At 43.2% G+C, this 10,845-nt stretch overlaps 3 protein-coding genes across 4 annotated transcripts; 2 read left to right on the top strand and 1 right to left on the bottom strand.

Annotated features, from left to right (window-relative positions):
- The first annotated feature begins 1,050 nt into the window (after positions 1 to 1,050).
- On the top strand, positions 1,051 to 4,971 carry LOC116188570 (biotin carboxyl carrier protein of acetyl-CoA carboxylase). 2 transcript variants are annotated; one of them, XM_031518018.1, is made up of 9 exons: positions 1,051 to 1,287; positions 1,837 to 2,043; positions 2,414 to 2,481; positions 3,105 to 3,158; positions 3,324 to 3,587; positions 3,658 to 3,720; positions 4,259 to 4,327; positions 4,411 to 4,456; positions 4,618 to 4,971. In XM_031518018.1, exons 1-9 carry the CDS (start codon positions 1,257 to 1,259, stop codon positions 4,677 to 4,679), a joined length of 864 nt encoding a protein of 287 aa, XP_031373878.1. In that variant the 5' UTR covers positions 1,051 to 1,256; the 3' UTR covers positions 4,680 to 4,971. The 2 variants fall into 2 exon arrangements, with proteins under 2 accessions (XP_031373878.1, XP_031373877.1); XM_031518017.1 differs by having other exon boundaries at positions 1,052 to 1,287; positions 2,405 to 2,481.
- A 240-nt stretch (positions 4,972 to 5,211) lies between these two features.
- On the top strand, positions 5,212 to 8,667 carry LOC116188566 (protein RETICULATA-RELATED 5, chloroplastic-like). The gene is made up of 7 exons (XM_031518013.1): positions 5,212 to 6,107; positions 6,365 to 6,494; positions 6,605 to 7,135; positions 7,237 to 7,344; positions 7,428 to 7,976; positions 8,056 to 8,169; positions 8,279 to 8,667. The coding sequence occupies exons 1-7, from the start codon at positions 5,434 to 5,436 to the stop codon at positions 8,423 to 8,425; spliced, it is 2,253 nt and encodes a 750-aa protein (XP_031373873.1). The 5' UTR covers positions 5,212 to 5,433; the 3' UTR covers positions 8,426 to 8,667.
- Positions 8,412 to 10,413, bottom strand: LOC116188568 (arogenate dehydrogenase 1, chloroplastic-like). Its single transcript, XM_031518015.1, has 7 exons — positions 9,930 to 10,413; positions 9,666 to 9,834; positions 9,413 to 9,568; positions 9,243 to 9,325; positions 9,106 to 9,175; positions 8,910 to 8,984; positions 8,412 to 8,827 (listed from the first exon to the last, which is right to left on the bottom strand). Exons 1-7 carry the CDS (start codon positions 10,265 to 10,267, stop codon positions 8,717 to 8,719), a joined length of 1,002 nt encoding a protein of 333 aa, XP_031373875.1. The 5' UTR covers positions 10,268 to 10,413; the 3' UTR covers positions 8,412 to 8,716.
- Between the last annotated feature and the right edge of the window lie 432 nt (positions 10,414 to 10,845).

Here is a 10,845-nt window from a genome sequence, read left to right on the forward strand (position 1 = left end):
TACGCTCCATTTATTATCTACGGTAATAGAGCACGTCGATAATTCCATTCTATATGGAAAAATCCCTTTAAATCATTCTCTCAACTCTTCTTAATGAAAATCTTCTCGTACTTATCAAAAGAAAAAAATGATATTGCATAGTTGTACTATTAGCTAATCCAATTGTTGTTTCTTCAACTATTGTTAAACTAAACACAAACGAATATTGTTATTACTGAGGATTGATTCTAGTAATTTTAACAATAATTTAAATATAATATTTTTTTGTCATGACTATAATTTATAGGAATGCAAGTTAAGGGGGGAAAAACAAAAAAACAAAATGAGGAGAGGAAGAAGACCAAGAGTGAAAAGAGAGCTAATTAAGGGGTTGATTAGGGAAATTATAGAAAAAAGAACTAATTAAAGCAAGATAAGAAGAATTCCTAAGTTATTATCTATCATCATAGAGATCAATATCTTAAGAATTTAGAGTATATTTTTGTCCATTCACTTATAAAAAGGTTGGATTAGCTAGTAAGGCAGTGGATATATAGACCCGTCGTAGATTTAATGCATTGCAGCTTTAAGAAGTTAAAGTAGATTGAAATTTGAAATAAGCACACTTGTGAGCTCAAACAAGCTAGGAATATTGCGTGTTATAACTTAACTAATCAAGGCATCAATAAATTTGTTATTATTATATATAGATAATTAGTTCTAATATGTGAAAAATGTCATTCGTCAATTGGTTGGGATGAGAGGGGTAAACTCAATATAAGGCCTCCTTTATCTGGCACGATTTAGAGTTTCGTCCCGAATTTTATATATTACATGAAGATAATTTAAATTCATGCAGTTTAATATTAATGATTTTTCCTATTAAAAAGTCATATTTTTATGGTTGATTACTACGTTGATGTGGATATGGGCTCAAAAGACAGGCCCGGCCCAGGAGGCCCAGCCCATGAAACAAAGACGCCCCGTCATCGCGCCACGTAAGAAGGCGGGTGCGGCGCGTTGGGTGCACCGGCGCATGTTAGCAGGGAGCAGCGGAGAAGTTATGGGAACGGAGAAACTGATGAGGGAGGCGGACATTTCGAAGGCGCCCTTCCCACTCCAACTCCCCCACCTGCGCCAAACCAAACTCCCGATCCAATCCCCCTATAAGTTCTCCACCAACCTCTCCTCCATCACTTCCGGCCGGTCGCTCCCTCCTCCGCCTCCGCCTCCGCCTCCGTCTCCGCCATAGCAGCTCGCCGGCCTCGGTCCCCTCCATGGAGTCGTCTGCTCTCCGATCCTTCCACTGTACGTATATCACTCTCCCGAGCTCTCTCACTTTCATTTCTCGTGTTGTGTGGAGCTTAGACTTTAGCAATGCGGTCCGTAAGTAGAGATTTGAGCCCTGTCTCTTGAGGTGACGGCGGTAGCATGATAGATCAGATGCTCGCAATGCTTTGCTCTCTCTGCTATCTCAGTGATGGAGATGGTTTGTAGCTCGGATCACGTGGATTGAGCTCTTAACGTCGCTTAGCTGCACGGTGGTTGAGGACGAGCTTGGCTTGTTAGATAGACATGGAGATCTTCAGCTCAATTGTTGGTGCAATAGGAGCCTTTAAGTGATATGATGATGATACTTCGATTCTTATTAACTTGAGCTCGTTAAGTTGTCTGTTATGGTGAAATTTTTTGAATTTTCCATATAAAATAAAATAAAATAAAAAAAGAGAAAAGGAGAAATTTTCCATCTTCTTCAACGTTCCATAACAGCATAAGCTTGATATTGTCATAGCAACAACGATAAAGATTGGCCCTGTGGATTTTCAATTGCACTGATGGAAATTTTGTGCTTTGTAGACTCTGTGACCACCTTGTCCCATGCACGGTCTCTGCCCGAAAGGGCCGGCGTGGTCCCTGTGCACTGCAGTTGGTCCGCTGGTAGCAAATTTGACATTCGACGTTTGAAGGTTGCAGGAAACATCTTCTGCTCCCCCAAGAGGAGGAATGCAGTGGTAACATCATCTGTGAAGGCATCTGATGCTGTTGCAGCAGCAAACTCTAGCGGTGAGACTCATTTCTCATTTACTGATTGAGAAACAACCTCCTCTGAACCAACGCACGGCTGCACCCCTTATTCCATTTATAAATACATTCTATTCTGATACAGTTTTAAGAACTTTTAAATGGATACACTCGGCACTACTTACATGATTTTTGAACTTTGTAAACCATGTTGCACTTGTTGTCATACAACACTTATTATAGTAAAGAAAATTTTAATTGAAAAAGCTGCCATCGTCTTTGTATATGAAGCACTAATTGTATCTTCATGTCTGGTGTCATTACGGTATATGCTTTTATTGTAGTATAGTTTGAACAGTTCATCGCGCTCGCATTCTATAAGTTGAGTGTGACTATGTGACAGTTCCAGCAGACAGCACCACAAACGACTCAAAGGAGAACAATGCTCTGCAAAGTGCAACTTTTCCGGCTGGATTTGAGGTGTGCTTTTAAGAGTCTGTCATTGTTTCCTTTTTCATCTTCCACATGCTGTTTATGTATTAGCACCTAAATTCCTTAGATGGAGGTATTCTGTCTATTTCTTTTATTATATGACATATGTTTATTGATTCTATCCCTTTTATCCTAAGGTCGTGATCTTTTGAGGTCTTGATATTGTGTTTTCATCAACTTCATGAGAATCACTTCGAAGTTAGGCAATGCCTTAAATCAAGAGTCAGAGCAAGTTGTTCATATATTTTCTAATGTTTCATGCTTAACAGCCTTAGGATGATAAATCTCAGATTTGGTATTTTAGTTATACTCTAGAATTAGAACATAATTGCATTTCAACTGTTGGTATTACTTAGCTGATACTAGCTTTATAGTTGAATAAACATGAAATATTTGTCATTGAACTGTTCTCTACATCCTTGAATCAGCCTTTTTCCTAATCTTCTGATTTGCCTACTGTTATTTGTTGGGCTATTATATAGGCAGTCTGAGTTTAATTTCGGCTTTTAGATTATGCTGATATAGTCTTACGGTCTTTCATCCAGCTTTTATCTTCCTTTCCTACTATAGAACATGATATTTATGCTCTTTATTCTGTCACTCTATTGTAGGCCTTGTTATTGGAAGTCTGTGATGAGACGGAGGTTGCAGAACTTAAACTCAAGGTAAATGATTATTGCCCCTTATTCCTTAGATTCTGTTATTTGTCAACCTTGCACTGCCAGTATATGGTCGTAAATGGGTAGAAGTTATTAATTTGATGGTTTCATTTCACCTAGATGATTAAGTACCGTCCTGATGCATTTAGCTTCTTCTGTCCCTTTTCCTAGATTGGAGAATTTGAGATGCATGTGAAGCGGAATGTAGGGGCAGCAAAATCTCCAATCCCAGTTGTGTCACCTTCAGTACCGCCCCCTATTCCGAGTGAACCAATGGATAAGTCAGGCTCTTCGGCCCCACCACCTGCAGCACCACCAAAGCCTGCTTCAGAAAAGACTTCTCCCTTTACCAATGTGTCATTTGGAAAATCCTCAAGATTGGCGGCATTGGAGGCGTCGGGAGCCAGTGGCTATGTCTTAGTATCTTCTCCTACGGTGGGTCCACCTGCACCTTGATAGTTTGCATATTTCTTTGGTTTACCATTAACCTCATGATTCCCTTCAGGTTGGCTCATTTAGAAGGGGCAGAACATTGAAAGGGAAGAAGCAACCGCCTAGTTGCAAAGAGGTACACACTCCATTAGTTCGTCCTACTCGATGTCCTCATTATTGCTCCATTTATATTGAGTGGGAAAATCTTCCTCATTTACCATTTTATCTAATTTGCCCTCTTTGGCATGTCTAATTTAAGAATTTACTTTCCAAATATCTTCTTTAATATATGTTAATAGCGCATAGTTTTAGTAAGTGAGCTTCTATGTGTGAACCGTTGAAATTCTTTTTCCTTTGTCAAGATAATGGTTGAATTTCTTTTCTGGTCAGTAGAGAGATTATTGTAATTACTTCATGCTAAATAAGTGTGCCGCACTCTTTCTATTGGGTTGTTTTCAGCAGCATTCTGTTTGTCTTGAGCCGCTTCATCCATACATGCTTCATTGAGAATGTTTGACCTTTTATACACAACTTTAGCCGATATGCTAGTTCTAGATAGCCCTTTTAACACAATTCGTCAAGATATATATTGTATGAGGAAAGCATAGACCGTAATTTTACCGTGGGGCATTTATGTGCTTGTAGTGTTGAAACTTACTAAGTCGCTGTGACAGGGTGATGTAATCAAGGAAGGACAAGTCATAGGTTGGTTGGATCAGTTTGGAGCAGAGCTTCCTGTTAAGGTACGTTCTTTTGTTTTTAATCTGGCTTCGCATCTCCACATCGTTAGGCACTTGACAATAATCCTTTCTTGTGCATTGAGCAGTCGGATGTCTCCGGAGAAGTCCTCAAGCTCCTAATTGATGATGGAGGTATGATCTGCAGCTCCATTTTTATCTGTATAATGATATATATATATCATGGCACAGCCTAAATCTTTCATACATACTTTTAACAATCAAGCAAGGCAGTCAGAATTGGATCAAAGGAGTGCAAGAATCTTGACAGATACTTTGATGTGTTTTGACTGCAGAACCTGTGGGTTACGGAGATCCTCTTATCGCCGTCTTGCCATCCTTCCATGGCATCCAGTGAGCTGCTGCTCCTCTCATAAGTTAAATTCCGTTCTCTCGTTCTTGAAGGGCTCTGATGATACAATTTGTTCTTCTGGTGACGCAATTATTCTTTTACATCATTCTGCTGCTATTGCATGTTTGAATTAGTCAAGAGACATCGGTGTTCGGGTGATGTGCACTTGATAGTAATACCTAGTCAAGTCCTAGTTTGCTATAAGTCAAGTTACCGGAATAACAAAAGCACGCATTATTATGCGTTCGAGTCTGTTTTCCCCTATGCATTCAATTTCATCCCGATTTCGATGGTGTTATTTGGACCGGGCCGTTTTAAATGGCATCCGCTCATTGATTGGTCCAGCGTAAATTCATATGCTGCAAAATTTTCACCTCTCTCTGATTACCAGTGTTGTATTCCGGTAAGAAATGATGAACGACTGTAACGAATTTGATCAGACCAAATATTTCCTATTATTAGGGTGAAGAGAATCGATGAGAGACAAAAAGATTGGATTCGGACGATCGGATATATGGAACTAAGGGATAAACTACGACCACGAAGTATGTGTGTTCCCCGTCCCGACAAGTCGACACGGTTCCGCCTCAGACATCTGCATGCAGTGTCATACCGGTCGTCATCGGAAATTCTATCCACTAATAAAAAGATAATTTCTCCACATAGAAAAAGAAATTAAAAAAAAAATACAAAAGACAGAATTCGCTCCATTTTCGGGATCGGCCGGTCAGGTCAGCTCAGTCCGCCCGGCTCATTTGCCATGCAGCCCCACCACCGCCTCGACGGGGCGGTCGCCTCTAAGCCACTAGTTGGTTTCGTCTCCTCCACTGCCGCCCGCCGTGGCTCTGTTCACCCGTTGACCCGCCTTCCCGGCGGCTCATCCTCATCCACCCGCCGCCTTTACCCGCTCTCCGTCTCCTGCCACCGGAGTCTCCCCGAAGAGAACGTGCCATCGGATGGGACCGGCCGGGGCCTGGCCACTACCAGGCGGAGCGCGCTGATCACCCCGCTCTTGGCGGCTGCCGCGAGTGTGGTCCAGTCCGCAGTGTCGGGAGCAGCTGAGGAGAAGGCACCTTCTGCTGCCACTCCTCAGCCGCCGGCGGCTCCTTCGCCTGCTGCAACCGGTCCTGCTTCTCCGGCGGCTGTGGAGGAGGAAGAGGTGGTCAGCTCGAGGATTTACGATGCCACGGTGATAGGGGAGCCTATGGCGGTTGGGAAGGACAAGAGCAAGGTGTGGGAGAAGCTGATGAACGCGAGGGTCGTATACTTGGGGGAGGCGGAGCAGGTCCCCATTAAAGACGACAAGGAGCTGGAGCTCGAGATTGTCAAGAATCTAAGGAAGCGGTGCGTCGAGGCCGAGCGGTCGATCTCCCTGGCCTTGGAGGCCTTCCCCTGTGACCTGCAGGAGCAGCTCAATCAGTTCATCGATAAAAGGTCAGTCCTTTCTTCTCCGACCTCTGTTGGGCCTTCTCCTTCTCTTTCAATTGATGAACTGAAGCATTCTTTCTTTAAGTTAGTATTTTTCAATGTGGCATTTCGGTTTGATAGATCAATCCTGATTCCTGAACTGCTTTGTGAGTTCGAGAACCACTGATACACCGAACTTGCACGAGTTGCGCATTAGAGCTAAATGTGTTCCTCTACCATCAGCTGCTGAGAGATGAAGCTTTGTGTATTCTTCCCAATGGCAGGATCGACGGGGAAACCTTGAAGTCTTTCACGTCGCATTGGCCTCCTCAGCGGTGGCAAGAGTACAAGCCTCTACTGAGTTACTGTCGTGATAATGGAGTTCGAATTGTTGCCTGCGGAACTCCTCTCAAGGTAAGGCATTATAATTGTGCACTTTGATTAGGGGAATTGTTTGCTCTTCAAGTGTTTCTCGTCTTTCTGGTTGTTGAGGATTCCCATTTTAATCTCTTCCGTATTACTAGATCTTGAGAACTGTTCAAGCTGAAGGAGTCCGTGGGCTCTCCAAGGCAGAGCGAAAAATATATGCCCCCCCTGCAGGCTCGGGCTTCATTTCAGGCTTCACTTCCATCTCGCGCAGATCATCAGTCGACATAAACCCTTTAAATCAGCTTGTTCCTTTTGGCCCCAGCTCATATTTGTCGGTACAATCTCGGGTGGTTGAGGAGTACACCATGTCCCAAATAATCTTACAGGCAATAAACGAGGTAGGACCCAATGGGATGCTAGTCGTGGTCACTGGAGCAAGCCACGTCGCATACGGATCAAGGGGCATGGGGCTGCCTGCAAGGATCTCAAAAAAGATGCAGAAGAAGAATCAAGCTGTTATATTGCTCGACCCTGAAAGGCAGTACATCAAAAGGGAGGGAGAGGCCCCTGTTTCAGATTTTCTTTGGTACTCGGCCGCTCGACCCTGCAGTAGAAATTGCTTTGATCGTGCTGAAATTGCCCGTGTTATGAACGCAGCAGGCAGGAGGCGGGATGCTTTACCCCAGGTTAGTTGTCCCAGATAAGTTTCAGCATCCATTTTGTCAAAGTTTTACCAGCCGAATTTCTTGAGATTTAACTTCTAAATCTCTCACTATATGATCCTCAGGACCTTCAGCAGGGACTTGATCGTGGTCTAGTATCTCCAGAAGTTCTGCAGAACTTCTTCGATCTCGAGCAATATCCTCTCATTTCCGAGCTCACTCATCGATTTCAGGTAGGCTTTTCAGTTACTGACTTGAACCGGTAATTTGTTCAGACTATCATAATAGTTGAAACCCAATTGCCAAACTGATGCAGGGCTTTCGAGAGAGATTACTGGCAGACCCTAAATTTCTGCACAGACTAGCCATAGAAGAAGCAATATCGATAACAACCACACTCTTAGCACAGTATGAAAGACGTAAAGAGAACTTCTTCGAAGAACTCGACTATGTTATAACTGACACTTTACGAGGCTCAGTGGTCGACTTCTTCACTGTGTGGCTCCCTGCCCCGACGCTCTCCTTCCTCTCGTATGCTGATGAAACAAGTTCTCCTAATAGCATGGAAGCTTTGCGTGGGCTCTTGGGTTCGATCCCCGATAACGCATTCCAGAAGAATCTTGCTGGCAGGGACTGGAATCTGAGCCATAGGATCGCGTCAGTAATTTTTGGTGGTGTCAAACTTGCCTCAGTCGGATTTATTTCCAGTATCGGGGCTGTGGCTGCCTCTAATTCCTTATACGCAGTAAGGAATTTCGTGAATCCCAATTTAGTCGCCAAACAGCTGAATAAAAGATCGCCAATTCTTAAGACAGCACTCGTGTATGCATCCTTTCTTGGAATATCAGCGAACCTCCGGTACCAGGTAAAGTTTACAACGCAGTAACATACAGCATTGTCTTGGTGTTCATATGATATCTGAGTGTGAGAAATCTTCCTTGCAGATTATTGCGGGCGTGGTGGAGCATAGAATCGCAGAAGAGTTCTCTTCTCAAACTTTGTTCGTAAACATGCTGTCCTTTATTGCTCGGACAGTCAATTCCTACTGGGGAACTCAGGTCAGTATATGATACTAGTTTGGCCAACCTAACCTTTGATGTTTTAGTTTCATCTATTATTATCTTAGCCAGATTTTAGTTTGATTTCAATCTATTTCCGTTATGGCAGCAATGGGTTGATCTTGCCCGATTCACGGGCCTGCAAACAAGGAAGAGCGTGGAGCCCAATTATCAGACATCTGAACCTCCAACTCCAGCTACACTTCCATGCAGTACAACAGAAGAAGCGAACAACGAAGAAATCAAGAACAAGTGAGGTGTCATAATAAGACTCAAGTTTACAACATCAGACTAATTTTTTCTTGAGTCCTTTTTGGTCTCACAGATGTACATCTATGAAGAGATCGTTCTTCCAAATTTTGCCAAATGCCAGCATACTGAATACATACAGCATTCAACCGAAGTGATTATGAAATAGAATGTATTCAATGTGTACAGAGCTTACCATGAACCTCATCCACTCTACTCAGTCAAATAATAAACTCTTATGGCCCTAAATCGCGATTCATCCGCCATGTAAGAATTGTTTTCTGGAGTATCTTGTCTATTAGTTCTCATCTCTTGTCGAATTCTCTGCCGGATTTGTGGTCTCCACCTCTTCCATCCTCTGCAGTAGCCTCTCTTTGATCTTTCCAAATGTGAGTCCGAGATTCTCCAGCTGCATAACAGTTTGCTGGTATAACCGGCCTTCGATCTGAACTAAGATATAAAAATTCAATGATTGTAGAAAAGTTTGATACCTCTTGCTTGGCAAACCGATTATGGATGAACAATCCGGAAAACAGATCGAAGCTGTCTCTTTCTGTGCCTCTTTTCTGCATATGTTGGAAAATACCGATCAGATTAATCCTGTCCAGGCCGCAAGGTTACGTTATGCAGCAGAGGAAAATGGAGAATTGGATGAGCGCAGTCGTTAAAGGACCGAATTGCACTCACCAACTGGACGAGACTTTCGAAGCCCTTGGTATCTATATCTGTCGAGTCGACGTCCATTTCTGCCAAGACTCTGCTGTAACGAAGGAGGTAAATTTTGTGTATCATAGAATATTAACTAAGTGGTGAAGGAGAGAGACCTGCCGATGGTGTGGGCGATGAATTGGCTCCGAGCTGCGAGCTTATCGTGTTTCTCGCAGGACATTTCAAGCATCCTGCATCCCTGAGATGTTTCCAGTGATTATCCAAATTCAGTTCTCGACACCTCTCTTGCTAGACCGAGTTATAAATGAATCGAGAAAACTCGTACCTCTTTCTCGAAAATCTGCAGGAAGCTCGAGCAGGTTTCATGGTCCCTTACACGGACTCTTTCGTACATGAAGTTGAGACCTTCCCACCCGTCTTTCCCGCTCTCAGGACCGAACATCGGGTGAGTGCAAAGAATATCTGAATCCTCGGGCACGACCTAGTTTCACGATGAAAGGAGCAAGTTATTTCGAACATGACACCGAGAGCATCGGTAGCATTGATAAAGCATCAGCTATGGAGAAAAACTATATTACTTGCAGGAGAGATGCTCTGGGGTACTCTTTCACCGAAAGAACATCAACAAACAGAGTTGGCCTTCTGAGGCGGTGGAACGGAATCGTTTTCAGAACTTCCGACAGGGATAAAATCGATGTGGAGATCATTATCACGTCGTTACCGGATTCCAGAAACTCACCCACATCACTGCAACATTTTGTTCGACCGAGCTTATTCCGAGCTCAAAGAATCTCAGTCTCTTCGGGACGAATGCAAAACTTACGGTACTTTTTCTTTATTACCTGAAGAAGGTGATGCCCATACGGGCACAGAGCTGGGAGTGGTCGGTCCTCGAGGTAGCTTGCAGCTGGTGGCGTTGCTTGGTTATGGTCTTCGACAGGAATTGGGCGAACGGGCCGAAACCGATTATTCCGATTCTCAGGGCTCTCGATGATGAGTTATGGGTGGAAGAAGACGACATGGCTCTGCGAGGAGGTTGCGATGGATGGATGGATGGATGTTTAAAGAGGGCAGGAAGGAGAAAATAAAGATTCTTATCGAAACACGGTCGATTACAATTCCAGAAATTCATGCGATACGATGTATAGTAAATTATTTCATCCCGTAAATTTGCGGTCATCTCGCATACGATGAGCTTGTATTCGAGTAGTAGAGGTAATAAATTGCGAAGTACTTGGGTAGATAGTGTGTGTTTCCATGTGAGGGTATGGCTTGTTTGCCAGACTAAATGAGAGAGCTTATGACGGCTGAAAAATTGGGAATGAATGAGAACAAGACTCATTCTTTTGCCCTAGACTAGGCCAGACATAGCTTAAGACTAGACCACGTGGTTCGGTCTACAGCGCCGTACACAAACCTTTTGGAAAGATTCATTCCGTAATCATAATTTGGCATGATTATGTTTGGGTGAATGGGTAAGGCATCATAAAATGGATAAGAATGGTCAAGTATCACGAGTGACTTGAAGGTCCAGATTCTGCCAAAAATCGAACCTCTAATACGTATTAAATCAGCGAAAGTCATCACTACTCATGTCCCTAACAGCTATCTTAATGAATTTATATTTATTTTTTATTCATATCTCACGAAAATATATCGGGATCCCAAATAGTTTGTCTTTGCAAATTAGCTAGGCGACTCGTAATGATGCCCGTTAGGACAATTTTTTACTGGCATGAGATCTGACCTGAGCCAAAT

The sequence above is a fragment of the Punica granatum genome, chromosome 8 (genome assembly GCF_007655135.1).
Source record: "Punica granatum isolate Tunisia-2019 chromosome 8, ASM765513v2, whole genome shotgun sequence".
Taxonomy (NCBI): Eukaryota; Viridiplantae; Streptophyta; class Magnoliopsida; order Myrtales; family Lythraceae; genus Punica; species Punica granatum.

What these genes read in the sequence shown, in the direction of transcription:
- LOC116188570 (XM_031518017.1), top strand. Translation starts at nt 1,257, where the DNA reads ATGGAGTCGTCTGCTCTCCGATCCTTCCACT. An exon ending in TGCTCTCCGATCCTTCCACT is followed by an intron (nt 1,288 to 1,836) that starts GTACGTATATCA and finishes TGTGCTTTGTAG; the next exon opens with ACTCTGTGACCACCTTGTCC. An exon ending in TGCAGCAGCAAACTCTAGCG is followed by an intron (nt 2,044 to 2,404) that starts GTGAGACTCATT and finishes ACTATGTGACAG; the next exon opens with TTCCAGCAGACAGCACCACA.
- LOC116188566 (XM_031518013.1), top strand. Translation starts at nt 5,434, where the DNA reads ATGCAGCCCCACCACCGCCTCGACGGGGCGGTCGCCTCTAAGCCACTA. An exon ending in CAGCGAACCTCCGGTACCAG is followed by an intron (nt 7,977 to 8,055) that starts GTAAAGTTTACA and finishes TCTTCCTTGCAG; the next exon opens with ATTATTGCGGGCGTGGTGGA. An exon ending in ATTCCTACTGGGGAACTCAG is followed by an intron (nt 8,170 to 8,278) that starts GTCAGTATATGA and finishes CCGTTATGGCAG; the next exon opens with CAATGGGTTGATCTTGCCCG.
- LOC116188568 (XM_031518015.1), bottom strand. Translation starts at nt 10,267, where the DNA reads ATGACCGCAAATTTACGGGATGAAATAATTTACTATACATCGTATCGC. An exon ending in ATGGGCATCACCTTCTTCAG is followed by an intron (nt 9,835 to 9,929) that starts GTAATAAAGAAA and finishes AAAATGTTGCAG; the next exon opens with TGATGTGGGTGAGTTTCTGG. An exon ending in TGCAGATTTTCGAGAAAGAG is followed by an intron (nt 9,326 to 9,412) that starts GTACGAGTTTTC and finishes GAAACATCTCAG; the next exon opens with GGATGCAGGATGCTTGAAAT.